The 27627-nt window shown below is 46.9% G+C and overlaps 1 protein-coding gene and 2 long non-coding RNA genes across 4 annotated transcripts; 2 read left to right on the top strand and 1 right to left on the bottom strand.

Annotated features, from left to right (window-relative positions):
• The first annotated feature begins 100 nt into the window (after nucleotides 1-100).
• LOC143825476 (uncharacterized) lies at nucleotides 101-9680 on the top strand. Its single transcript, XR_013226955.1, has 3 exons — nucleotides 101-182; nucleotides 8538-8583; nucleotides 9539-9680. It is a non-coding gene; the product is annotated as an uncharacterized LOC143825476 (long non-coding RNA).
• On the top strand, nucleotides 193-3686 carry LOC143825484 (uncharacterized). Its single transcript, XR_013226956.1, has 3 exons — nucleotides 193-3190; nucleotides 3310-3429; nucleotides 3561-3686. It is a non-coding gene; the product is annotated as an uncharacterized LOC143825484 (long non-coding RNA).
• LOC143825458 (uncharacterized) lies at nucleotides 4082-27627 on the bottom strand. 2 transcript variants are annotated; one of them, XM_077313491.1, is made up of 5 exons: nucleotides 26871-27627; nucleotides 10974-11137; nucleotides 5193-5276; nucleotides 4930-5013; nucleotides 4082-4650 (listed from the first exon to the last, which is right to left on the bottom strand). In XM_077313491.1, the coding sequence occupies exons 2-5, from the start codon at nucleotides 11041-11043 to the stop codon at nucleotides 4151-4153; spliced, it is 738 nt and encodes a 245-aa protein (XP_077169606.1). In that variant the 5' UTR covers nucleotides 11044-11137; nucleotides 26871-27627; the 3' UTR covers nucleotides 4082-4150. The 2 variants fall into 2 exon arrangements, with proteins under 2 accessions (XP_077169606.1, XP_077169613.1); XM_077313498.1 differs by lacking the exon at nucleotides 26871-27627 and having other exon boundaries at nucleotides 10974-11224.

Genomic DNA, 27627 nt, shown 5'->3' with positions numbered 1-27627 from the left:
TTTCTCCACAATGGAAACAGGAAATGGTCGATTGATTGGCTGGCTCATGCACCTTATTTCCCCACCCACTTCTCTGAAGGGGCGTGTCGCTGCTTCCAGAGTTCCATGAAGCCTGAGAAGTATTTCAGAGGTTTCTCCACGGTCAAAAGGTTTTTTAAAGGCTGGGATAGGAAGTTGGCAAGGTAATTAACTCCTCCCGGGCTTCAGCACCTTTAAGATCACTGGACTCTAAGGGCCATTTCGCACAGAGCTCAAAGTTGCTATTTGGTTGCCGTTTGTGAAAGCGCTACTTCAAGTAGCGAAATGTAACTAGCCGTGCCCGTAACGCACAGCTGCGGTTTTTGCGGAATTTGGCACTTTCACTTCTCGCCACTTTCGTAACCCACAGGCTTCCGGTTCTCCGTCTTATCGCTACAAAGGAGGTCCCTTTTTAGCGCTTCTGGCCTCCCGTGCCCGTCAATCAAACTGCAGGCACACCTTTGACCTCGACCCTGAAGCCGAACTTGTCGGGGTTCCCTTTTTTTTTAAAAAACCCAGGAAACCCCGTAGCAACGCGTTATCGTCCGATCATTGGCGCCCTTGGAACGTGTTTTCTATTGTTTTCTAGGAACCAGATGCATTGACATGTTTGATTGGTTAATCCCCGCCCACAGTACACGCCCACAGGTTACCTGCTTATATGCACCTGGGCAGACACGCGGTCGGCCTCACTCTTTTGTTTGCGTAGCCTACTGCCCGCAGCACAGGTCAACGTTGCAATGGAGAGGCTTATTTTTCAATTGCTGGCTTACATGCTCGCGGTGGTCCAGCGCATGAATACCGCCTTGTCGCGTCGGACGTATGCTATCGCGGAGTACCGAGAACGGGTGGCCGGAACGCTGACCAGCAGCAGAAGACGTTCTGTAAGGGTAACCATGGCGGCCAAGAAACGCTGGCAAGCTCTGGCAGAGGTCCGGTTCCCCCCCCGGTTCTGGGTGGACGAACGATCCTCTGACTGGTGGGAGAATTTTGTGTGGACTCGCTGGGATGATGACCACTGGATTGCCAACTTCAGGATGTCGAGGGGGACATTTTTTGAACTCGTGGAGGCTCTACGTGGACGCATGGAGAGGCAAGTCACTGGCATGCGGCGCCCCGTTCCAGTTGAAAAAAGGGTGGCTGCCGCATTGTGGTACTTGGCCACCCCTCAGTACTTCCGGACAGTAGCCCAGCAATTCGGACTCGGAGTCACTACGGTTGGCGATATCCTTAAGGAGTTCTGCCTCGCCATGGAGGCGGAATTGTTCAGCAAAGTCGTGTGCCTCGGAGACCGGCTTGGAGCGGTGAGTGTCATTCCATCCCCTTTGCCCTTTAAATTTTTTTTCTTGTTTGACAGGTCAGCAACGAAGACGCGATACACCCCACGCTGACATGCCATGGCTTATATTCTTTTCTTTCCCTTATTCCAGAGTATGGACGGGTTTGCCAGGCTTGGATTCCCGCATTGTTTTGCGGCCGTCGATGGAAGCCACATCCCTATCCGTGCCCCCGGGGGAAGCATAAAAGAGTACGGGAACAGGAAGGACTTTTGCTCTGTTCTCCTGCAAGGAACAGTGGACTTCTCCGGCCGGTTTATCGATGCCGAGGTGGGGTGGAGTGGCAGGAGGCATGATGCCCTTGTTTTCAGGGAATCCAACCTCAGGAAAGCCATGGACGAAGGGGTCTTTGTTCCAGGAAACCCCACCGCCACCATTGAGGGCGTGCGTGTGCCGGCGTTGGTCCTCGGGGACGGAGCCTACCCATTACGACGCTGGCTCATGACTCCCTACAAGCGGCCAAGGACGGACGTGCAGAGCCACTACAACCTCAGTCACTCCCGGGCAAGGAATGTAGTGGAGCGTGCCTTTGGACGTTTGAAGTCACGGTTCCGTTGTTTAATGTCACGACTCCATGTACATATTGACAATGTGACTCCGCTGATAATCGCATGTGTGATTTTGCACAACATATGCGAGGACAAGGGACATAACATCCCCTTCCCTGAGGACGAACCTGAACCTGTAGTCCTTCAGGATACACAGGACATCCCTGAAGCAAGGAGAAAAAGGATATATGCTGAGGGGTGCAAGGTTCGGGACGCCATAGCCACCCACATCTACAGAAACAGGAGGCGTGTTTAATTGTTTTTCCTACTCTGTTGTTGAATAAAGTTTTGTGTTCTTTGTTTAACCTTGTCTTGTGCGGTTTGTGTACTTTGCCAGCAAAAAAACGGGGATTCTCTGGTCCAAAAGCACTTTGACAGCCCTAAATGCTAACTCCCCACTGAAATTGACAAACACAATACGGAAGCGCTGAATGGGGAAAGTTAGGGGAGGCGGGTAGCCAGGAAGTATTGGCGACCCCTGTCAAACCGGAGGATCAATCCACTCATGTTCCAAGGAATAATTTTATTGGTGGGCAGCTTTGATACATTTAAAAAACGGGGTGGTCGATCGGAGCAACGCACGTTCGTTCCCTAACCGTCATTCCGAAGATGCCGAAGCCACGGAAGGGCTCCTTCTGGCAGCGCGCCGAGGCTGAGGCACTTCTGGAGCTGGTGCTACAATCAAAAAGTGTTGGCCGCCTAATGGCCAGCACCCATTGCCACACCAAGGGTGCCTACCTGGTGTTGGCTTCAAAGCTGAGGGAGAGGGGCTATGTCCGGACCTGGGAGCAGGTCCGGACAAAATTCAAGCGCCTTAAGCTGGACTTCCTAAACAGTCTGGAACAGTGGGGGGGGATCCCGCAGCCAAGTGGGAGGACGGTCTTCCACGACCAGATGGTGAAAATATGGGAGAAGGCTGGGAAGCCCCCCCTGGACATGAGGAGGCATATGGGTGAGTGCTGCCCTCGTTGTGTTTTGCCCTTAAACATGCATGGAATGACTAGCTGCCTCTTTCCCCTACTGTCCCCAATGAAATTCGAGAAAGTATTTAGATGCTGTCAACCCCCTCAGACTTAGCCAGCCAGTACTGTAGAACCACTTTGGTTATGCGCTTAGACTCTAACTGTGGTGTGTCCACCAGCTGTGTTTCATCTCTGTTTTGTGTGCTTTTAATTATGATTTGTCTTTTTCTTTGCCCAGCCACACAATCACCATCCAAGCTGGCAACAGCACCTGAGCGTGAGGAGGGGGAGGAAGAGGGACCTTCCACCTCGGGACAGGCTGCAGGTGAGAGTTTTATGTCTGTGAGGGAGACCCATGTGTGTGTACCCACACGGAGCCATATGGGAGCCTGATGTGATGCTTCCTTTTGGAGTGTGATCAAATTCTTTGTTTGATTTCTATAGCTGAAACTGTGGAGGCAAGGCTGCGTGCCATGGAGGCCAGAGTTACTTCCCTGGAGGCTCAAGTGGCGGAGCTGAAAGGGGAGATTGAGCAGCACAGGCAACAGAGGGAGGCGGAAGAGCGTAGGTTATGTTCCCCACTGCCCAACTCTTCTCACACTGTGGCTAAGGCCACTTAAAAGTGTATGCATGTAAACTAAAGAAATTTGAAAATATGTGTGGTACTAATGTGTACTTTTTCTCCCTCCCCACAGTTAAGAAGAAGGAGGACGAAGAGCTCTTCCGGCGCAAAGTTAGGGGGACCGTGGGACGGCTGTGCAGGAGAGTTAGGGCGATGGAAGGGGCTGGGGAGGGGAGCGGTGGGACCTGAGTTTTGTTTCCTGTTTGTGTTTTGGGGTAGGGGTTGGGGGGGGGGGGGCTCCAAGTTTCATTCCCCAATGTTTTTCCCCTGTTAAATGTATACTTTTGTTAAAAAAAATTGGTTTTCCAGGGGGGTGGGGGGTGGTGGTGCTGGTGGGGCTCCAAGTTTCATTCCCTAATGTTTTTCCCCTGTTAAAATGTTTTTTAAAATAAAATGTTATTGCAAATTTTATAACAAGACTCCAGTGTGACTTCTTAAACTCGCACATATTTAACCCCACACCACACTCCTAAAACTCCTTGAACTAACACCCCTCCAACCTCCAACCCACACAGCAGAACCACAATATACACAATCACTAGAGAGGCCGCTTTCAGCCTTGCAGATTCTACAGTAGGGTACACAGAGACAGAGTCAAAAATATAAACTTTATTCAACAAACAACAAAACACAGATAACATGAAATAGAAAAAGTGGGCAAAACTAGGAGGGGGAGTACTTGTCTGCTGGTTTTATTTTTCTCTTTCCGAGAATAGTCCTCCTTCTTGTTTGGGTGGAGGCATTCTGAGAGGGAGTCGGTGGGGTGGGTGCTGGAAGTGGTGGTGTTGGTGTGGGTGGTGGTGGGGGGGCGATTTGTGGAGGGTAGGCCCTTTCCATGACCGCTACAGCCCTCTCCATGAGTCTCCTTATCAGACGCACCTCCTCCACGCCTTCGCGTAGGATTTGGTTTGTCTCTCTAAGGACTGCCCTCAATTTTCTCCCCTCCTGGGCAATGAGTGTGAGCATGGCTTGGTCAGCGGCCGCGGCACGCCGTGACTCCTCATAGCAGTGCTCAAGGAGCCTCTCTCCCACGCTTGTCAAGACGGAGACGCGCCTCAGCCTGCCGCGTTCCCTCGTAAGCCTCTCCTCTGCTGGGAGCGCACCTCTAGGTGGTGGGCTGCCTGGAGCCAGGGGTGGTTCCTCCTCCTCATCTGAAAGAACCTCTGTTGGCAAAAAATGAGAAACAAAACTGTTAGTAACATCCAAAAAGTCAAAACACACCATGGTGGACATGGTGTTCTTTTTTGTCCCCGTGTTTTCCTGCCAAGAATTTAAACAATCCCCGGCGAGCACATGGCTATTGTTTGTTTGCCCATGGTGTGCTTTTACTTTTGCCTACTTGCACAGCAGGACTCTCAACAATTAAAAGGGAGCACATGGTTAGTGCCTAGCGACATTGTCCTGCAGCTATGGCTCGAAAGGAACAGGTCATGCACGCTCACCATCTTGAATCTGTATCCGCCTGCGCCGGGCAGGAGGTCCAAGCACCCTAGGCTGTTCCTCCTCCTGTGTTCCGGGTATGAAATCTGCAAAAAAAGGAAAAAAAACAGATCTAGGACCAAAGGGTGGCAAAGCCAGCTTCAAAGCCTACACCAGCAACGCAGAGGGACTCTCTTCTTTCTCTTAGCAGTGCTGCTGCCCTGCACAAACAGAAAAGCACAAAGCAGTTAAAACAGCCCCCCCCCCTATTTTTACTAATACCTACCAATGTTAGTTGATGCCCCCGAATCACTATCCACGTCAGGTGCTGCTGGAGACTCTAGGGGCCCCGTCCCTGGCAACTGTGTCTCTGTGGACAAGAGCAGAAAATAGTGAAAAACGAGCAAGCATACACCATGAACCACAAAGCAAGCTCCCAAAGTTGTGAGCCAAAGTACTGCAGAAGGCCTATGGGCGAGGCATGCTGCAAATATTTTGGGGCTGTTGGTTAAACATGACCGTTTCAAATACTAACCACATCAAGCACTCCACAGCCAACCATCTTAATAAATCTTTTAAAAATTAAAATTAAATTATAAAATTAAAACCGTTTCAAATAGTAACCACAGCAAGCACTCCACAGCCTACCTTCTTTTAAAATCTTTTAAAAATTAAATTATAAAATTATAAAATTAAAACCGTTTCAAATAGTAACCACAGCAAGCACTCCACAGCCTACCTTCTTTTAAAATCTTTTAAAAATTAAATTATAAAATTATAAAATTAAAACCGTTTCAAATAGTAACCACAGCAAGCTCTCCACAGCCTACCGTATTATGCGTTGCAACGAACACACGAGAAAACGATGCCCAAACGTCAGAACACACATTTGCTTAAAAGGAAATATAAAATAAAAAGAAAATCACTTACCGGAGGCAAGGGGCGTTTGCTCAGGAGCCTCCTCTGGCTCCCCAGGAACGATGGCGATCAGGTCCAGCGTTACCGATTCCGCGGCTCGTTGCTGGACGGGGGGTGGAGGGCGAAAGCTGGAGGAGGTTCCCTCGCCGGGATCCTCCTCAGCGGGTGGTTCCTCGACCGGGGCAGCCGGCTTCCGAACCACCTTAAGGCTCCGGCCGACGCGCTTCGGCCTGCCGGATCCTTCCCCGTCCCCGTACAGCTGGCGCTGCTCCTCGAAGTAGGGGCAGGTCACCTTTTCGTTGCCGGAACCCTTGTTATGGTTCACGGCTCTCATGTACTCTGCCCTCATTGTCTTCGTCTTCGACCGGCATTCAAGGCCGGTCCTGTTGTGGCCCAGGGCGCGCATCTTAATAGCCACTTGTTCAAAAACCTCCCTATTCCTGTGGGAGGACTGGAACGCGTCCTGGATTTTCTCCTCCGAGAAAATCCCGATCAGGTCCCTGATCTCCGCGTCCCTCCAAGTTGGGCCACGGCCGGTTGCAGGGACGGACGAGGCTTGAGAAGACGATTCCATGTTGCTTTTGCTAGTAGCTGAGCAAAATGGTGGTGGGAGGTGCAGGGTGCAACGGATCATATACCTTCCCGCACACAAAGACAAAGGGACTAGCCGGCTCCTGATTGGTGGAGGGCAGCAGGGGACACGCACATTGGCCACATCAGGTCACATGTCACGTTCAAAACTCCTCGCGCGGGAACAGGATCTGCTCCTAATGGCCAGATTGGCGCCCTTGTTGTTTGACTTAACGCATGCGCGTATTCGTTTACACGCGAGAAGAGCAGTTTGAACATGCAGCGGGAGCCATTTTAGGAAAATGTCCGCCATTACACAAACGCATGCCGGTGTTCAACCGAGAGCAAGTGCGGCAGTACTCGGCAGTTCCCCAATAATATTCACCAGCCACAGCATAAATCAACCAAACATGACATGTAACTGGCGTACGTTCGTTGGCACGCTCAGAGGAATGTTTTTTAAAATGAACGGGGGACGGCGACTCCGCTTGCCGGAGGTCTAGCCGCCAATGGAAGGGGTTGTCCGCACCCAAGCACAAGCACGCACCGGGAACCACACAAAGACCCACTACACATAAGCCGCCCCTCATGATATCACCTCGAATCATGTCTATTGAACCCCTGTAAGCTAAGCAGGAGACTGCGAGCGGCGACCGTTCGTTGGCACGCTCAGAGGAAAATTTTTTAAAATGAACGGGGGACGGCAACTCCGCTTGCCGGAGGTCTAGCCGCCAATGGAAGGGGTTGTCCGCACCCAAGCACAAGCACGCACTGGGAACCACACAAAGACCCACTACACATAAGCCGCCCCTCATGAAATCACCACGAATCATGTCTATTGAACCCCTCTAAGCTAAGCAGGAGACTGCGAACGGCGAATGTTCGTTGGCACGCTCAGAGGAAAATTTTTTAAAATGCTCCCTGTACGTTGACTCCGCTAGGACTGGCCGATGGTAGACGGGGTTTTAAGCTTTGGGCAAATTTTGGGAACGTGACGGTGTGTGCCACTGTGCTTGTGAAAAACTCTTGTGGTGTCCGGGCAGAATTTCCGAAAGTGATCGTGCTTGAAAGCCAGTCGCTGTCCCGTTGCCTCGTAGATCCCCGCTCGCTCGGAGAAAAAAAAAATGGCGAACAGTTCGCCGGAAGTTTGGAGGACAGGCTCGGGAGGAGGGACTTTGAAGAACCCGCAACAATGGTAACGCACAGGTCTTTAGCGCTACTGTTGCAGATTGGTTGCAGGAGTGTATCGCTATCCGGAGGGTGAATCCAGTTTTCTGGATTCCCCTAGAAGCGCTACAACGAAGCGCTTTTTGCGGGTCGGTTTCAGGATTGTTGCAGATTGTTTACGACGTCGTGCGTTATGGCAAATTAGTAGCGTTTTCAATCAGCAACCATTGTGCTATTTTTAAGCCGTGGGAAATGCCCCTAAATCTCTCCTGCTGCTTCAGACCAACACGGCTACCCACTTGAATCTATCTTCACGGGAGGCTTCAGCTGCTAGAGATGCTGCTTTGAATTATTCAGCAGGGAAAGAACCTTTCTCTTGTGTTCAGTGGCAAATCCTTTTAGTCCTCTTCGCTTTCTTAGCAATCCTCTGGCATGAGCATTTTGTGTGTGTGTGTGTTGAGCCACCATCTCATCTCAGCTGCCTTCAATTGTCTCTTTGTTTGGAATACCTTCTAAATGAAAACAGTCCATGGACAGTTGAAGGCCTGCCCTTTAGAAGGACGGGCTCCGGTCAAAGTAAATGCCACTGAACTAACAGCCGGCCAGCCGGCCAGTCTCTTTCAGCACCCTTTACTCTTGACAGGGCCTTTGGAAGATAATTCATTAACAGGGACACGGAAGATCTTGAGTTGTCTGGTCAGAATGGATGGATGGAATTCCTGAAATATTTAACCAGGCTAACCTCCTTCCTGTCACTGCCAGGCTGTTGAACTCCAAAGCTAAAGCTAACATTATCACCAGGGAGTCTTTGTCCCCACTGGTTAGTTTTGGCAGGTTCTGTTCTGCCCAGTTAGCGTAATACCAGGCTGGTCCTCATACAAGGTCTTCCAGAGACTTAAATACAAGCCACAATCTCGACATTATAATTTGTTCATTCGGATGGTTATTTAAAATGAATTCTGTTTTCCTCCTATAGCTTCTGAAACCAGGAGGCATTACGAAGAACCAACCTCAGGGCATTGGTAAGCATTTCATCCTTTGTGCAGAATTATAATTCTTATATCTTGAGTGCCAGCGTGGTTAGGAGCAGTGGCTTCTAGTCTGGAGAACCAGGTTTGATTCCCCCCTCCTCCACATACAGCCAGTTGGGTGACCTTGGGCCAGTGACAGTTCTTCCAGAGCTCTCTCGGCCCCACCTACCTCACAGTGTGTCTCTTGCGAGGAGAGGAAGGGAAAGGTGTTACGAGTCGTGAAAAGTGGGGTATAAAAAACAGCTCTCCTCTGTCTGCCTTTAGAAAAGAAATTAAAACGAGAAATCTGGAGACAGACAAATGTATATAAATAAATGCCCCCTCAGTCAAACAAGTTAGTTTGGTAGGTAGAAAAGGCAGGGCCTTTTCAGTGGTAGCTCCATCCATGTCAGTGCAACCCTTTTCATAATGGTCTTTCACTGGGTCAGATCTCTGTCCAGATCTTTTCCCCCTCTCATGAAAACAATGCTGCAGTGTGTTTGCAATTGTTCCCTGGGAAAACAGCTTGCGAGAAGAGTTAAGCAGTGACTGGATGCAGGGTCCCCATTGGTGATACCTACCAGCATCTGTCTGTGTTGTATTTTGCTTGGTCCCAAGGGAAGGCCGGTCAAAGCAAAGCAGATTTGTGATGAAACCACAAAAGACCTCCTAACTATTAAAAAGAGCTGGGTACACGGAAAAACTGCTTAGCTGGAAAACAGGCGAAGATTCCAGGTGCAAACAACGCATCTGGAATGGCCCATTTCAAGGCTCCTGCTACCTTGAGGGGTTAACTTGAAGATAACCTTTGTGTCATTTTCTAAAGCAGTAATTTTAGAAACTGAGCCCGGACACTTAAATAGAGCCCTCCTAAAGCACAATTACCAGAAGGGCGGTTGTGTTTGGTCACCAAAACCGCATTCCTGAACATCTTATCGTTGGGTCAAATTTCTTCTCTTTTTAAAAGCCACTCTGAAGAAATTACTGGAACGAGGTATCGGGCTGTAAGAACTTTATGATCTCCGGAAGAAGAAGAAAATTCCTTGTCACATGTTATGGAGTACGAATACACAGTCTGGAGTCCCACACATGTTGGGAGCATGCCACAATCACATCTGAGTTGCAAGTTCTGGGGGTCACGAAGAAATCATTCCGGCTCCCCTAAAAACATAACATTTCCCCAACAGGACACATAGTTGGGGGTCCCCCCAGCCCTGCCTTAGTGAATGTCAGGAGAAAACAGATTTTGGGGAGAATGTGTGATGTCATTGTCAACCCGAAATGGCTGGCAGCCATTTTAGCGATCTATTTCACTTCCCTCCCATTTCTAAGACCAAACTGGCTCAGATCGTCCCGAACTGGCCGATTTGTTTCGGGGGTTTCGGTTAGGTTCAGTTCAGGTGTTCGGTTTGCATACGCCCCGAACCAAACTGGAATTTTCCAGTTCCTGCTCATCTCTACTTATAAATATGCCAAATTGGCCTATTGGTGTAGTGGTTAGGAGTGCAGACTTCTAATCTGGTGAACTGGATTTGATTCCCCACTCCTCCTCCACATGCAGCCACCTGGGTGACCTTGGGCTCACCACAGCACTGGTAAAGCTGTTCTGACTGAGCAGTGATATCAGGGCTCACTCAGCCTCACCTCCCTCACAGGGTGTCTGTTGTAGGGAGGGGAAAGGGAAGGCGAATGTAAGCTGCTTTGAGACTTCTTCAGGTAGAGAAAAGCAGCATATAAGAACCAACTCTTTTTCTTCTCTTCTTCAAATAGTACAACTTTATATACTAAGTTATAAATGATACGTTTTATGATAAAGCAGTACAACAAGTTTAGGTTTGATAACTTGGTGGAGAAGGGGTGTTGCAAAAATTGAATTTTTTAAATAAAAAAGGAACTGTTTCAGTTTTTTCTCATTTTACAATAACAACAACAAAACGGAAAAACAGTTTCCGCCCCACGATACCTTCAAAAACGACAGAAGTGTTACCTTTCCAAGAATTCAGGGGATGGCCCTGCCCGTTTATTCCATGGAGCCCCACCCCCTCCATTTCCGTATCAGTCCGATAGTGAAGAATGACTCTTTTGCCTTGGGCTATACCAGGGATTCTTCAGGGAGGTACTGATGGGCTCTCTCGGCTTTATCCCGGGCATGAGAGCTGTTGAAACCAGTTGTAATGGGAGCTGCACATTCTTGGATCCTTAGGGAGGAGGCTGGCCGCTTATGCTGGAGCATGTATGCACTTGACCTAAATTACATTGCAGAAGAAACCAACCACAAGACCAGTTTCATGTTGTCAAAGTGTTTTGTAAGAAAACCAGGTTATGCGGTGCGGAACCATTTTAGGAAAAAGGAATGATTAATAGGAAAATTACATGGTCAGACTTGCAATGAACGTAATTACCTGTTAGTAAATATCCTACGGTGACATCAAACGTAGCTTTTAATTTGCAGTACTCTGGAAAAGCAGCCATATAATTTACTCCGAAGATGCTTTAATCGGATTTCTTGAACGTTTTGCAGATGTTACACAGCTGAAGCCTTGTAGACATACTTTGTAATTAGCTTCTAAAATAAAACGGGAATGGCACAGTTGTTACAGCATAACTGTACATATGTTCTTTAAATATATATATGATTTGTAATATATTTAGCGTGTTCTTTTGTAGAATGGATATACAAGAGAACTTTTAAAATTAACTGTAAGACCCCTTTAAAACACAGCTATCTCCCCCCCCCCCCCGCCGCCCCCGGCACTGCAGTTTGGGATGACTTGATTCTTCTTGGACAAAATGTTTGATAAAATTAACTTTTTGAATAGCTCGTTCTTCTTAGCAGGTGATTTTAATGCAAGAATAGGACCTAAGGGTGACGGTTGAATTGAAAAATTATACAGTCCTAACCATGCAACTTTTCTCAGCTCTTGCTGGTTCTGTCAATAATCAAAGGGCATAGTAATAACTACCAGTGGCCTCATGGGAAGTTTCCCATTACTGCTCATTGACGCTCACATAGCACCATTCTTCTCACTGTCATCCAACGTGGCTTCTATGTTTTGCATCCCACCTTCCCTCTGTTGGGCTATGCAAGGTCTGCAGTGTGCATAACAGAACAGGATATAAAGGGTGTCCTGCAGGGGGCATCAGAGGAGGTGTATATTTAGCATAGATAGGATAGGAACTTCCCAATTATTTTCAAATGATCTCCACCGGTGTTTTGAGTGGCTCAACAGGAGACTTCCTGCTTTTTGAGCACGTTTCCTTCCTGTTTGCCTCCAGAACAGCAGCTGAGAAGAAACGAGATAGTTAGGTCTTGTCTCTCCTTGTTCTATACATAGTCGTATCTCTTCACAAATAAAAACTATTTTGTTCTTTAAGCAGCCTGGTGCTTAGGGAGATCAAATTGGCCCCAGGGAGATCAAATTGGCCTCAACCAGCCATTCACAGCCATAGTTGCAGCCTGGTGGAACACTCTGCCGCAAAAGATCAGGGAGAATTCCAAAGGGACTGTAAAACAGAGTTCTTCTGTTGGGCCTATGATTGAGGCCTACAGCAATATCTAGTTGCCAGCTATTCCACTTCTAATCTGACAAGCCGGATTTGATTGACCATTCCCCCACATGCAGGCAGCTGGGGGGAAGAAGAAGAAGAAGAAGAGTTGGTTCTTATATGCCGCTTTTCTCTACCCGAAGGAGTCTCAGAGGAGCTTACAGTCACCTTCCCTTTCCTCGCTCTACAACAGACACCCTGTGAGGGAGGTGAGGCTGAGAGAGCCCGGATATTGCTGAAGAAGAAGAGTTGGTTCTTATATGCCGCTTTTCTCTACCCGAAGAAGTCTCAAAGCGGCTTACAGTCACCTTCCCCTTCCTCTCCCCACAAAAGAGACCAACCCTGTGAGGGAGGTGAGGATGAGAGAGCCCTGATATCACTGCTCAGTCAGAACAGCTTTATCAGCGCTGTGGTGAGCACAAGGTCACCCAGCCGGCTGCATGTGGGGGAGTGCAGAGCTCCTTGCCTCTATGTGTGTGCCGACTGACGCACCGGCACACACACCTCCCCCCCACCACCACCACTACACCAACCTGGCTGTCTGGGAGATCTTGGGCTGTTCTGATCAAGCAGTAATATCAGGCCTCCCCTACCTCACAGGGTACCTGTTGTGGGGAGAGGAAAGGCAAGGCGAACGTAAGCCGCTTTGAGACTCCTTCTGGTGGAGACAAGCGGCATATAAGAACCAACTCTTCTTATATTCCACCAAGGTATACTTCTCAGTAAGGACTATGTTAAGTAGACACACACACACACACCAGTATTAAAGGCCATATTGGCTGTGTAATTTTAAAGTGTTTTAAAGGCACTGAACCAATTTAAATTTTTATTTTTGTCCGTTTTTAGAATTTATGCACTTTATGGAGATTGTCATCCGCCCTGAGCGTTTTTGAGAAAGGGCGGAATAAAAATCGAAACATAAATACATGAATAAATCAACTCTGCCCACACCCTTCTCTCTCCCCTCTGCTCTCTGACTCTCAGCTGAATGAGCTGTTAGGCCTTCCGGTTGACACACTGACTTTATTGGTGAGGCCTGTCGGCTCTGACACTTGAGTTACCAGCTGATTACAAGCTTCGGTTGTTTATCGACTCCTGGGTGTCGTTGAGTTGCTGGACAATCTGGAATTGGGGAGGAGCCGAACGTTCTGTACCCTCTCCCTCTGTGGGGGGGGACCCCAAATCAGCCTGACCGCACAGGATGGTCTGCCACAGGATGGGGGGCTGAGTCCTTTCCCCCGTGGTAATTTGTTCCGGTCCTTACCCATATCCTTCTCCTGTGGCTGAAAAAGCAATGCAGAGTGGTGATTTGGAGGGCAGTTTTTTTTAAAGAATGCTCTGTTTTTTAAGCATCGTTGTCAGCAAAATTTGTAGAACTGCTTTGAAATAGATTGAAATAGATCCGGTTCATTCCTGTGGGGTTTTCAACAGGACTTGTAAGCAAGTCTTGATTTAGATCTCTAGGATGCCGCTTCATTGGCTGCTGGTTCGTTTCTGGGTTATGATTTTTCAAGAGCTTCGTATCCTGGGACCCAGATACCAACAGTACTGTCTCTTGTTGTGTCTGTTTCAGGTTGTTATTTAAGCAGGATCTCTCTCTCTGATAGAAAGCTTCTGTCTCAGCTGGAGATCCTAACTGGTGGAACAATTTACCAGAGGACGTGAGGAAACACTTGATGCTTCTGTCCTTCCACAAAACCAGTCATGCGTATTACAGATCTTGCATCTTTCAACACTTTTTAGGAAGGGCTTTTTGAAAACATTGTTGTTTTTACTATTGTTCTATAGATATTGTATTATTATTTATGATTTTTGAGATTTGTTATTTACTGGTTTAAAATGTGAGTCCAGTAGCACCTTTAAGACCAACAAAGATTTATTCAGGGTGTAATCTTTCGAGTGCAAGCACTGTTCCTCAGACTATGATCTCCTTACATGACAGGGAATATATAGCAAAAATCATTTCTGTTACATCAGTAGACTGTGTCACAATCATATTTAAACCAAATTGGTTTAAAATGTGTCTGTGATCCATTTCTTTGTAGGCAGAGTTTGAATATGCAAAGGGACGAAGCACCAATCTGTTGAAAAGAAGACAGTTTTATTTAGAAGAGAAACAACTTAGAAAGTGAGAAGAGGGAGTCCCTCCTGTCTAACTGTTCTGTTGTCTTCATTCAGCCTGGCCTGCAGGCAAGCAGAGAGGAAGTGTGTTCAAAGTAACAAGAAGTCTCCAAATGAGTCAATCAGGATATAGGAGGAGAATATTTGAACAATATCAGAAAGTTCCTAATCTAACTATGCTAAATAAACATCTCCTCTGATGCCCCCTGCAGGATATTCTTCATATGTTTTTGAATCCTGCACACTAGAGATCTTATATATTCCAACATTTTTAAGGAGGAACTTTGTAAAAACTGGCTTGTTTTTATTATTGTTTTATAGATATTGTATTTATTTGTTTGTTTGTTTGTTTATACTGCCTTCCCAAATGGCTCAGGGTGGTTTACATACAACTTTACGGGTATTACATGGAACTACCTAAGCATAGAACATAGTCAAAATAGCATCAACAATAATCCAACAGTGGTTTAAATTAACATAATATCAATGAATTAAGTCAACAGTAATATAACACGAACATCAACTTAGATAAATCCCCAGAGAGGTCAGACTGTTGTAGGCCATGGAGGAGGCGTCTGAGGGGGGACCTGTAGATGTTTTCCCTTGATTCTAGGAGGGACGTGAACAGGTTTGGAGAAAAAAACAATCCTGTCCTATCTTTAACAGAGGCTTCCTTGGAGGAAAAGCTGAAGGTTTTTACGGCTTATTTATTACCACCATCTGGTAAATAACATCCCACTTAACCTGTGCTGACCTGGATGGCGTTTCAACCCAAATGGCTGGGGGTGACTAGGGCTAATTTAGGAAAAGTGGGCCTTTCACCTCATGCTCTGTCAGTTCAAAATAAGGCACAGGTAAAATTCATAACAAAACATGGGGTTCAAAATATGGAGGGTTAGCATGACGTCTAGCGCACCTTTTTTCATGACCCCTGTGAAAGCAGCGTACTTGAGGCACTTAGATGTTCACTTGCTAAAGACCCCTTTCATGCTGGTAAGATGTGCAGCTCCACCACTGGAGGAGAGATACTGAGGGATTTGTTATTTATTTATTTAGAATTGAATTTCTATACTGCCACTCCTTGTGGCAGCTAACATATTCACAATAAAAACCTGGTTGAGAAAGTGTGCTCTAGAGATAAACCCTTATTGAGATGTCCTTTTAATTGGTCTATGCCTGCAATAGACTAACTGGACTGACCTGGATGGCCTCAGCTACCCTGATCTCTTCAGATCTCAGATGCTAACCACAGACGGATCTGCATTGGGCTCCCCCCCCCCCCCCGGTGGCTCCGAATTAAAAAAAAAATCATCTACACTGTATTTGATTTCCACGCTGATATTTAGTGCTTTAAATTTTCCCTCTGCAACATCCATGATTGATCTGCGGTGACACTATCTTTTCCCCGCGATATCCAGGAGCCGATATAACTTGCTACATTTGAGAAAACCGCTCGGAAAGCCCCAGTATTAAGTGTAGATCTCTGCGTTTTGCCGGATTAACTTCCTTTGCATCCTCTGCACCTCCAATGCTGATGTAGCATGGTAGTCTGTCGCTGATTGGCCAGGGGATAATTCAGATACTGTCTGGTTCCCAGTTGCCATTCCCTCAAAAGACTTATTTTTGCCCTCATTTCTATATGCCCCAGGCCCGTATTTTGATGTGCTGAGATTTGCCTTTCAGCTTGTCTTTCCCCCACTCCACCACCCCCTTACTCACTCAGAAAAATAAAAATAAACAAGCAGCCTCATGCTCCATCCACACAAACCCCTTGCTTTGGCTGCAGAGGAGACAAAAGGCAGGAAATAAACCCCTCTCCAGCCTTGTGTTCCTTCAATGCCAGCTGGAGCTTCGCAACCACTACTTCCCTCCCCCCCCCCTTAGCTTTCCCAACCAAGCGGGAATGAGAGAGCAGGCAGACAATTAACTGTAGAATGCAACATCTGTTTCAATTTGGGGAAAACTATGAAGAAAGTCACGGGTTCACATCGATCTGAATTCAGCAGGATTGACAACGGAAATAAATTGTGAGGGCAGAAACAGCCAAGGATCAGTCCTGGTCAGCACGTCATAGGGAGACCACCAAGGAAGTTCTGAGTCCCTACGCAGAGCCAAGCAAAAGCAAACCACCTCTGAATGTCTGTTGCCATGAAAATGCAGTGGAGTCCCCATAAGGCAGTGGAGTCCCCAACCCTGATGAGTTGAGCTAGCTTGGTGTAGTGGTTACAAGTGGCAGCCCCTAATCTGGAGAGCCAGATTTGATTCCGCACTCCTCCACATGCACCCAGCTAGGTGACCTTGGGCTAGTCACAGTACTGTTAGAGCTGGTCTCACAGAGCAGTCCTGTCAGCGATCACTTAGCCCCACCTACCTCACAGGGTGCCTATTATGGGGGGGGGACCATTATAAACCGCTTTGAGACCCCTTCAGGTATGAAAAGTGGATTATAAAACCTAACTCTTCTTCATTTTGACAGCATTTTCCTCTACCACTACCAGAGTCAGATCTTTTTGCTTCTGTAGACAGCACTACCCTATGGCTGCCATAGCACGACCTGTGCGTTTTCGTTGGTATGGGATTAGTCATACTCAAACCTTTTAGAGTTTATTTATTTAATTGCTTCTCCCGCTGAACATAAAGTGCTTGAGTAGGCTGCCCTTTGGCTTTTCTGGTGAGGTGCTCTGAGGCCTCCTTTGTGTGCAGATCTGAGAATTAAGGACCGCTTGACACCAGACGCCTCTATTTGAGCTGCTGTTTTCCAATGGGTGGGGGGGGGAAGGTTTGCAGGCCAGCACATGACTTTCTCTTCTTCCACTTCTCTTGAGTACCACTGCTGAATTTAGCTACGGCAGCCTTTCTCAATCCCACTGAAACATTCTCCAGGCTTTGAGAAGCCCCAGAAGTGGCACGATTGTGTAGAATATGGTTGGGAAGCACATTTGTGTACACACCCACCCAGGGCCCCCTCCCCTTCCCACCCCCTCCAGCCCCATCATTGGCCATTTTTTTTGGAGGGGGGGTTGACATGACCCTATATGGTCATATTACCTGATTAAAGTTTAACAAATTTTAACAAATATATCAAAAATTAACTCGCACCCATTTGGGAAACCCCTGTAGGGCCGTCAGGAAACAGTCTGAGCTAGAGGAAAAAACAAGGAGATTAGCATTTTCCTACATAGTTCATTGGGAGTGGGAGACACACGCATACTTCAAAGTATCAAAAGTTATGGGGTTGCCTGAAAAGTAAGCGCAAGGATTTTGGTGGTAGACAGCTCAGCCACCATCTGTGTTCACAGAGAGTTCCTGTTTCATTCCAGGGGAACACCATGGTTCTCTGAACAGGGAATATTTTTACGCCTTTTCCTCCTGAAGCCTGTTTTGTCTTGTCCATTCTACCAGGACTGTTGATTTAAAAGCCTTCTGCTTCCTGGGATGTGAATCTGCATCATGATGTAGATCATTCTGGGTTTGTTTCTTCCATCTGTAAGGGCTCAGACCTTTTAATTCCTTGTAATTTCAATTTGAATGTCCCTTTCCTCCTTTTTCTTTGTTTATTGTGGCTCTTTCCAGCTCTGCTCCTTTTGTCTGCTAAGAGAAGCAGCTTGGTGCAGTGGTTAAGACTGGCAGCTTCTAATCTGGAGAACCGGGTTTGATTCCTCACTCCACATGCAGCCTTGGGCTCATCACAGTTCTGCCAGAGCTGTTCTCACAAAGCAGTTCTATTAGAGCTCTCTCAGCCCCACTTGCCTCACAGGGGATCTGTTGTGGGGAGAGGAAGGAAAGGCAATTGTAAGCTGCTTTGAAGCTCCTTCAGGTAGTGAAAAATGGGTACTTCCAACATGAACTGCCCTGAGCCATCAAGGAAGAGTTGTATACAAATATAAAAATAAATAATTTTCCTAGCCTGAAATTGTCTAGGGGTGCTATGAGGTCTACCTGGGAGACCTGCATGTACTCACACAGATTTGGACAGCTGTGACGTCGATCCAAAGTACCTGAAACCGAAATCCCCCAGCTGAGGAAAAAAGGAAACAACTGAGGAAAAAAGGAAACAAAAAGGAAACAAGGACCAGGCAAAAATAATATGAATATTATATAAATGAAAAAGCCAGTGTGCTGTGGTAGTTACGAGGGTTGGACAAGTATTTAGGAGATCTAGGTTTGACTACCCACCTTGGGCCCAACATATACTGTCAGTCTAACCTACCTCACAGGGTTGTTGTGAGGAGAAAAAAGGAGGAGAAAAGAATCATTGGTACCTTTCTCCGCAATGGGGGACCAGGGAAGCTTACTGAACTGATAGCAACCTAGTTGGGAAATTTGTGGAAATTTGGGAGCTCCATTCTCCAGAGCAGCCATTACTTCCCCCCTCCCCCAGGGGAACTGATCTCTGTATTTTGGACAATGGTTATAATTTTGGGAGGTCTCCAGGTTCCACCAGCGTGGTGTAGTGGTTAAGAGCAGCAGCTTCTAATCTAGCAAGCCAGGTTTGATTCCCTTCTCCTCTTCCACATGCAGCCAGCTGGGCGACCTTGGGCTACTCACAATCCTGATAGTGCTGTTCTGACCAAGCAGCCCTGCCAGGGCTCTCTCAGCCTCACCTACCTCTCAGGGTGTCTGTTGTGGGGAGAGGAAAGGGAAGGTGATCTCAATCCATTCTGAGATGCCTTCAGGCAGTGAAAAGAGGGGTATAAAAAATGACTCTTCTTCTTATCACACACATGGCTTTTTGCTGTGACTTCTCCAATCTTGTCAGATTTTTTATCTCACCCAATCTCTGTGTGTGTTTCCTTCCTCTCTCTCTCTCTCTCTCTCTTTTCAATGTAACGTTTAGAGAATGGGGGCCGGGGTAGAGGAAATTGCCTTTGCAGTACAAAAGAGGCAGGCTGCATGTTATTTATTGGTGCTCAGAGAGAACTGAGCTGCGTCTCCCCTAGGGAACAGACTCTTTATGAGCAAGGACCTGGCCTTTCTAACATGACAAGGTGTGTGGTAGGCTTCCTGGGCTGTAGGAAGCTCCCCTTCTGCATGATGGAAAAGCTGATGAAAACTCACTAAATACATAGTGGTTTTTGATATCTGCACAGGAGTGAATTTACTCCGCAAAATTGATTTTGCTCTGCATGGTGAACTGCCTCTTCAGTGCTTTAAGCGTCTTTTAAGCGTTGTTTCTAAGAAGCTTTTCACCCATCCATGCATTCTATTAGTCATGCAGAGAAGCTCCTTGGTTATGCAGATTAGTTACTGCATTAGAGAACAAAGCATGTCAATGGCAAAACTACAGGGGGCAGGGCTATGAATTGTTCCATGCAGATAGCATTGCAGCGTAGTTTTTCAACACACTATATTCAATGTTGAACAATGATTGTAGGATAATACAGCGGTCTAAACTGGTTATTTTTTAAACTGTTTTATTTGGCTCCGTGCAAAATACCTCCTGGTCAACACCCTCAGCTTTTTGTCCTGCCCCACCCAGCATATTTCCTTGGGGCTGCCCTACTATCAGGCTTACTGAAATAGCCTAGGCAAGGCAGGCATCTCAGAGGTGTCAAACATAAGGCCCATGTGCCGAAACTAGCCTGTTATCCAGCCCATGAGCAAGGGAGAGGAAGGGAAGGCAAATGTAAGCCACTTTGAGACTCCTTCTGATAAAGTAGCATATAAGAACCAACTCTTCTTCTTCTTCAGGTTAGCTGGCTGGCTGGGGAGCCCATTCTCCCTCCCTCCTTTCCTTCACACTTGGTAGGGATGCCCCTTCCCAGGTGGGTCCTGGGGTTCCCGTGGAAGTATAGTTCATCTCCAGGTGACAGAGATCAATTTCCCTGAAGAAAATGGCTGCTTGGGGAGGTGCTCCAAAGCATTATACTCAATTGGGGTCCCTCCCTGCCCCAAATCCCGCCTACTCCTGGCTCCACCCCCAAAGTCTCCTGGCCTTTCCCAACCCAGAGCTGGCAACCCTACACTTAGGCCAGGCATGTAATTGTCTTTTTGGCCGTCCACAGTATTCATGAACTCTCCTCCACCGCCACCCCCACCCCATTTCAAAAGAATCAGCTTTCTTCCTGTCAACTTTGTTCACTACCATCAGATTCTAATCATTGTTTGAGGTCCCTGAGGTTCTTGAGTCTGAGCAGAGTAGGCACCTGGTTTCCTCGGTTTTCCTCAGAAGAAGAGTTGGTTCTTATATTAAGGTGACCAGATTTCAACATTGGTAAAGCGGGACACCATTGACCGGGGGCGGGGGGGGGGTCTTGATTAAAAATTTAGTCTATATGGAGCAACAAAAAGTTTCATAGAACACATAGAATGCAAAAATAGTATTGTAATATATATATATTTAATTTCAACATAAGTACAATTGGCCAGATACCCCCAGATGTCCCTCCAAAAGTGGGACAATCTGGTCATCTTATTTTATATGCCACTTTTCTCTACCCAGAGGAGTAGGGAGCTCAGCTTCTCTGAACATGCTTCCAGTTGGTCATACGCAGCATGTTTTAACTGGGGGGTTGCTCAAGCCTCCATTCCTCTAATGCAGAGGCCTGGATGTTGAATGGCCGGATGAAATCATGATGGTGAACATGAATGAACAGTTCTGCTTCCCTAAATTCATTGCTGAATTTAGCGAACCACAAACAACCTTCATTCATTGTTGAACTTAGTGACATGCAAACTAACTTTTATCCAGAACTTTTCATTTATAAATCGTTCAATAGATGTTTTGGTCCAGGGCAAACAGACAACCCCGCCCAAAAAAAACCAACAACAGATGAGTGAGAGGGTATCAGATAACCATCTTCAAGTATTTAAAAGGGTGCCATATAGAGGATGGACCAGAATCAATGGGATGAAATTAATTCAAAAGAAATTCCGTCTAAACATCCAGAAGAAGTTCCTGAGAGAGTGGTTTCTCAGTGGAACAGGCTTCCTCGGGAGGTGGTGGGTTCTCCATTTTTGGAAATTTTTAAACAGAGGCTAGATAGCCATCTGACGGAGAGGCTGATTCTGTGAAAGCTCAAAGGGGTGGCAAGTTACATTGCATGAGCGATAGGGTTGTGAGTGTCCTGCATTGTGCAGGGGGGTGGACTAGATGACCCATGAGATCCCTTCCAACTCTATTATTCAATGATTCTATGATTCTAACAATGATGCAGTGGGAAGACAATTTTATTCCAAATTTTGATAGCCCTTGCACATTCAACATTGAGCTTCTTCAGGGAGAGCTTTACATATAAAGGTAAAGGTAAAGGTATCCCCTGTGCAAGCACTGAGTCATGTGTGACCTTTGGGGTGACGCCCTCCAGCGTTTTCATGGCAGACTCAATATGGGGTGGTTTGCCAGTGCCTTCCCCAGTCATTACCGTTTGCCCCCCAGCAAGCTGGGTACTCATTTTACCGACCTCGGAAGGATGGAAGGCTGAGTCAGCCTTGAGCCGGCTGCTGGGATTGAACTCCCAGCCTCATGGGCAAAGCTTTCAGACTGCATGTCTGCTGCCTTACCACTCTGCGCCACAAGAGGCTCTAGCCTTTACATATAGGAGGGAATAAAAGAATAAAGTTAAATATCTTCTTTATTTGTTAAAAACATATTATATTTGTTGCAGTGTTCTATGTAATCATGTTACATGTTGTATGATGTTATATGTAAACCACCCAGAGCCATATGGAAGGACAGTATAAAAATCTAAAATAAATAAATATCAAAACAATAACCAAAATTATTTTTAAAAGACAGAAGTTCTGAGCATGTACAAAGACCACGTTCTTACCAAGAAAACAGAGTTTGAGTCCAGTTTAATTCTGGGCAGAACCTTTTGCGTTCATGCGCATTTCCACAGATAGGAAGCTTCTACCCAGAATTAAATTTGGCTGGTCGTAAAGGTGCCGCTAAGGGCTTCTTGTGGCGCAGAGTGGTAAGGCAGCCGCCTGAAAGCTTTGCCCATGAGGCTGGGAGTTGGATCCCAGCAGCCGGCTCCAGGTTGACTCAGCCTTCCATCCTTCCGAGGTCGGTAAAATGAGTACCCAGCTTGCTGGGGGGTAAACGGTCATGACTGGGGAAGGCCCTGGCAAACCACCCCGTATTGAGTCTGCCATGAAAACGCTAGAGGGAGTCACCCCAAGGGTCAGACATGACCCGGTGCTTGCACAGGGGATACCTTTACCTTTAAAGGTGCCGCTGGGCTCACACTCTGTTCTATTGCTTCAGATCAACACAGCCGCCCACTTGAATTTGTTTCCCAAGAGCCGCCAAAAATACCACTAGGAATGTAGAATAATGTTATAACATCACTCAAATGTTGGTTGAACTTTTTTTTTTTTTAAGCTGGTTTAGTGGGTGTATCATTGCTTTTATATTCCACAAGCCAGTGTAAATTTCTTGGTTTAAAAGGGTTTATTCACTCTATTTAATAACTTTCAAGATGAATAGTTTTGGAGCTGACTTGTTTTACATGCCCGAAACAATTGTTGTAATTGTTTCCTCCATTGGCTGTGGCCGTTCATTCCCTTCTTGGCTCACTCCAGCGTAGCCTAAACATGAACTATAAAAAGTAACTTTGCAGCAAAGCAGAGCGAGGAGAGAGTGACACCACTGCTCAGAATCTATGTAGTTATTGCTCTCACAGCAAAAACAGGGCTGCCAGATTTAACATGATGTAATTTGGAAGGAGGGGCACCAGTCAGGGCTGGATCCAGTGTGGCAGCAGTGATGGGCCCCAATCAGCTGGTCCTCTATAGTGGTTGTGGTTGGAAAGTGCCGTCAAGCTGCAGCTGACTTATGCTGTAGGGTTTTCTGTTGGCAGAGCAATTGACACAGTAATGGTGCACAACCTGATTAAAAACAGATAAAGGTTTGTTTAAGAACTAACATACTTGATAGGAAAGTAGTTCCTGACTACATCTCTAGCTGAGAGAGGGCAAGACTTGGGACCATTCCCACAGTCACTAAAAACAGCACCACAGTATTCATAAAGTTCTGCAGCATATCATAGAATCCTAAAGTGTAGGAAGAGCAGGAGATTTCCAGCCACCACCTGGATGTTGGCAACCCTCACTGCACTGCTTACAAAAATCCTGTTCAATAGACGAGCGCTTGATAAGATCATCCTGGCTGCAAGAAAACATTTCCCTCTCCCTTTATTGCATCTCCACTGGCAGCAGACATGGCCTGCCCAATGTTTTCATACTGCCAGGGGGCAATGGGATGGGTGGCTCATTAATTTCCTAGGAATCTTCCCCATGTCCACAAAAGGCAGGAGCTGCTTGACTCAGACAGAGGGGATAAGGTTGCCTGCAACCAAACAAGACCCTCGTGTCTTTCCCGTTGGCCTGGGACATTTTAATTTTCCAATCTGCCCCTACAGCAGCCTTTCTCAATATTTTTACCGTTGAGAAACCCCTAGCACTTTCTTCAGGCTTTCAGAAGCCCCAGAAGTGAGACAATCATGCAGAATATGGTTGGGAACAATAGCTGTGTACATGCTCACCTTGGGCCCCTCCCCATCCCATCATTGGCCATGTTTTTGAGGGGGGGGGCAGGTCAACATGGCCATATATGGTCATATCACCTGATAAATCTTTAACACATTTAAAAAATAGACAAAAAAATTAACCCCCATTGATTTGGGAAACTCTTCCAGGGCTGTCAAAAGACCTCGGGGTTTCAGGAAACCCTAGTTGACAAAGCCTGCCCTCCAGGATGTTTAGCATCCCCAACTCTTAATTTTATAGAAAAAACAGAAGAAGAAGAAGAAGAAGAAGAGTTGGTTCTTATATGCCGCTTTTCTCTACCTGAAGGAGTCTCAGAGTGGCTTACAGTCGCATTCCCTTTCCTCTCCCCACAACAGACACCCTGTGAGGGACGTGAGGCTGAGAGAGCATTGATATTACCGCTCAGTCAGAGCAGCTTTATCAGCACTGTGGCGAGCCCAAGGTCACCCAGCTGGCTGCATGTGGGGGAGAGGGGAATCGAACCCGGCATGCCAGATTAGAAGCCTGCACTCCTAACCCCTACACCAAACTGGCTCCCTGTCCTGGATCTCGTCAGATCTCAGAAGCTAAGCAGGGTCAGCCATGGTTAGTACTTGGATGGGAGACCACCTGGGAAGTCTGAGCAGTGGCAGGGAGTGGCAAACCAACTCTGAAAGTCTCTAGTCTTGAAAACCAAATGGGGTCACCATAAGCCAGTTGCTGCTCGAAGCAAAACCAGGAAGTGGGTTAAACTTCTGCAGATGGCTACACGGGGTTGGGGATGTGTTTGATGTTTGGGGGCATTATTTGGTTGGGCCTTTTGGGTCGAGCGGGACTGTGTGTGTTTGCGCATGCATGCATGTGTATGAGTGTATCCGTCCGACTGGAGCCATTGTTCTTAGGGTCTTCCGCTGGAAAATAAAGCTTTGGAGAACACAGGGAAATTTCAATTCCCACTGTTGCATTAAGAGCAGCCCCCGCCCTTGATACACACAGGTGACTTTAGCTAACTTTTCAGCCATGTGAAAAAAAAAATACCACAGGGTGGTCACCCCTACAAACCTAAACAATGATTCTCTTACAAAGTTTTTCATGTAGGGTGAGGCTGGATGGCTGTTTAAAGGTTAACTCAGATCCTTCTGTCCTGTGTTATTCAGTGTGCACCAGATTACAGTAGTCTTTTTTTTTCCCCTGAGGAAACTTGAAACGCTAGACTTGCCCAACATTGCGTGGCTAAAGTTGCAATCAGCAGTTCTGAAGGTTAAAGCATGAGTCAGTTCCTGGCTTCCAGCTACTGAGATCTGAACTCGTCAGCACCCAAAAATTCACCTCCAGATTAAACCTCAGCTAGTAGCATGCCTCGAGGGGGGGGGGGAGTTCTCTGTTGAATTCCATTTTTAAAGATCTTTCCACTTGTTTTCGATTTGTTTTAATTAGATCACCTTTCTTTTCATTAGTATGTTTGTTTTTATTTTTTGACGTTTGTTTTGGTTTCTCCTTGGGCTAGTCACAGTCCTTTTCTCACAGAGCAGTTTCTCTCATATCTCTCTCAGTCCCACCTACCTCACAGGGTGTCCGTTGTGGGAAGAGGAAGAGGAACAATTGTAAGCCACTTTGAGACTCTTTCTAGTGGAGAAAAGCAGGGTATAAAACCAGGCTGCTCCGGCCTCTGTTACTTCAGTGTATTATTCAAGGTATTAGCTTTTGTGTGCATGCACACTTTGTCAGATACATGCATGTGAAAGCTTATCTGTAACAGCTTGCACTGTTAAAATATTTGGGCAAGGCCTTAGTGGGCAGGGACTGTCCGGACTTCATTTCTGGACAGTGGGCCAATCAGGATGCACGTATTTCTCTTTGCGAGGCTTCAGTAGGCTGCGCCAGGCCTTTCCCTTTGCAGGGGGGAGCGTGGGCAGGGGGCTGACGGAGCCAGCTCTGAAGTGGGAATTTACACCTCAGAGCTCTCTCAGCCACACCTACCTCATAGGGTGGGGAGAGGAAGGGAAGGTGATTGTAAGCAGTCTTGACTTGAGACACCTTTGGGTAGTAAAAGATGGGGTTCAAAAAAACAGCTCTCCTCCTCCTCATCCTTCTTGAATTTGGAAGCCAGATCAGAAGGAAACCTCTGAACAGAAGCAGTCTAAGCTAGAGTTTCTGACTATGATGGGGGATGCCCAGATTCAAATCTCCACTCAGCCATGGAAACTCACGGGGTGTGCTTGTGGGCCACTCACATACTCTCAACCTAAAGTACTTCATAGGAATCCAATCAGAAAATTCTGTCCTTCCCCCCATGCTAGCGTCCATTGTATTTACAGCTACAATGGACTTTAATTCTAGTACCTTGAATAAAACTTCAGTGGTCTTAAAGGACAAATACTATAACATAGTATATGAAGGTATTCTTTTACCGCCTCAGGGCATCAGACCTGTCCAGTTTTAGAGATCTGGGACAAGGGCCAGCAATTCTAGGTTCAGTTTTCAAAATGTGAACAGCCTGTCGTTTTTGTGCTGGTTTCAGCGAGAGAGTTCCAGTCTGACAAATAAACCGGTAACCGTTCTATGACATCAACATGCTATTTCAGTCAATGTACCCAATGCAAAATACCTCCACTGGATTTTAGAACAAAAGGGAAAACATTTTTTTTAAAAACCTGGGAAATGAAATGGATAATATTTTTCATTCCGTTCCCATTCATTTTAGTTTTTCCCTTTAATCTTTAGTCTTCCACCCCATGCTGTTCAACGTACGTGTGGAACATCTGGAAGAGATTGTCTGGAAATCTGGAGCGAGGTGCCACCAATACGGAGATTACACCCAGCTCTTTTTCTCTTTTTAATACGCAGCTCGGGTGGGGTGGCAGAGTAGCTTCTGCTGACTTCCAGGCAGTGCTCCGTTGGGTTTTCTGGGGAACCTAGGCACCAGCGGCCTCCCAGCGACAGGCTGCTCTTCCAGCCTCTCTGGCCCTCAGAGGGTTTTCTCTCCCTCTTTTGGTACCGCCTCGACCCACGAGGCATTTAACAGCCATGACCCGTTTTTTGCCTTAAAAGAGCCAGGTTATTGGCCACGGGATGCCCAGTTCAAAACCTGAACACAAACAAATGGCATTTATTGAAACAGTGAGGGAAGCAGCAAAATCAGACAAGGAAGTTTAACAAACCGGTATGAACAGCAGTCCTCAATTTAGGGCGAAAGTAGAAGGAAGTCTTCTGGTCACTTTTCCTCGGAGTCATGGAAAAGGGCACATTATTTCACAATCTTCAAGCAGCCTCTTTTCCTCGCCGGATTGACAGCTCAGTCCAAAAGACTGCCTCTCCCAAGGGTGGCGAAGCTGTGGCTCTCCAGATGTCTGTGGACTACACTTACCATCAGCCCATGGCATGCTGGAAGGGGCTCATGGTAATTGAAGTCCACAGACCTGTGGAGAACCACAGTTTGGCCACCCCTGATCTCCTCTGCTTTCAGTATCTCAATGGGCAGGTCCATCCAGGAACTTCCTCTTTAGAAATTCTTCTCATCATCCAAAGGAAAAATGCCTCCGCTTCTTCTCTGGCTCTTCCCGCCCCTCCTTGGAGTTCTCCCCACACCTACCTGACGGAATAAGCTCCTGTAAGAGCTAAGGTCCTTGTCGGAGCTAGCTCAGTTCTTCAGGGCCTGGAAGACAGAGCCCTTCCACCAGGCGTTTAGTTGAGGCCAGGATAGGGAACATCTGTGCAGCCCCTCCAGCTTGACGTAGTGGTTAGGAGTGCGGACTGCTAATCTGGTGAGCCGGGCTGTTCTTACTGAGCAGGAATATCAGGGCTCTCTCAGCCTCAACTCCCTCACAGGGTGTCTGTTGTGGGGAGAGGAAAGGAAGGCTGCTTTGAGACTCCTTCGCGTAGAGAAAAAGCGGCATATAAGAACCAGCTCTTCTTCTT

This window comes from Paroedura picta, chromosome 1 (assembly GCF_049243985.1).
Source record: "Paroedura picta isolate Pp20150507F chromosome 1, Ppicta_v3.0, whole genome shotgun sequence".
Taxonomy (NCBI): Eukaryota; Metazoa; Chordata; class Lepidosauria; order Squamata; family Gekkonidae; genus Paroedura; species Paroedura picta.
The sequence above is the reverse complement of the archived record's forward strand: the minus strand, read 5'-3'. Positions and strand labels throughout refer to the sequence as shown.

Bases quoted from the DNA above. Each gene is read 5' to 3' on its own strand.
- LOC143825458 (XM_077313491.1), bottom strand. From the start codon at position 11,043: ATGGCTGCTTTTCCAGAGTACTGCAAATTAAAAGCTACGTTTGATGTC. The intron at 5,277-10,973 runs GTAATTACGTTC...TCTTGTCCACAG, and splicing joins CGTAGGATATTTACTAACAG to AGACACAGTTGCCAGGGACG. The intron at 4,651-4,929 runs GTGAGCGTGCAT...TTTTGCCAACAG, and splicing joins GCGGATACAGATTCAAGATG to AGGTTCTTTCAGATGAGGAG.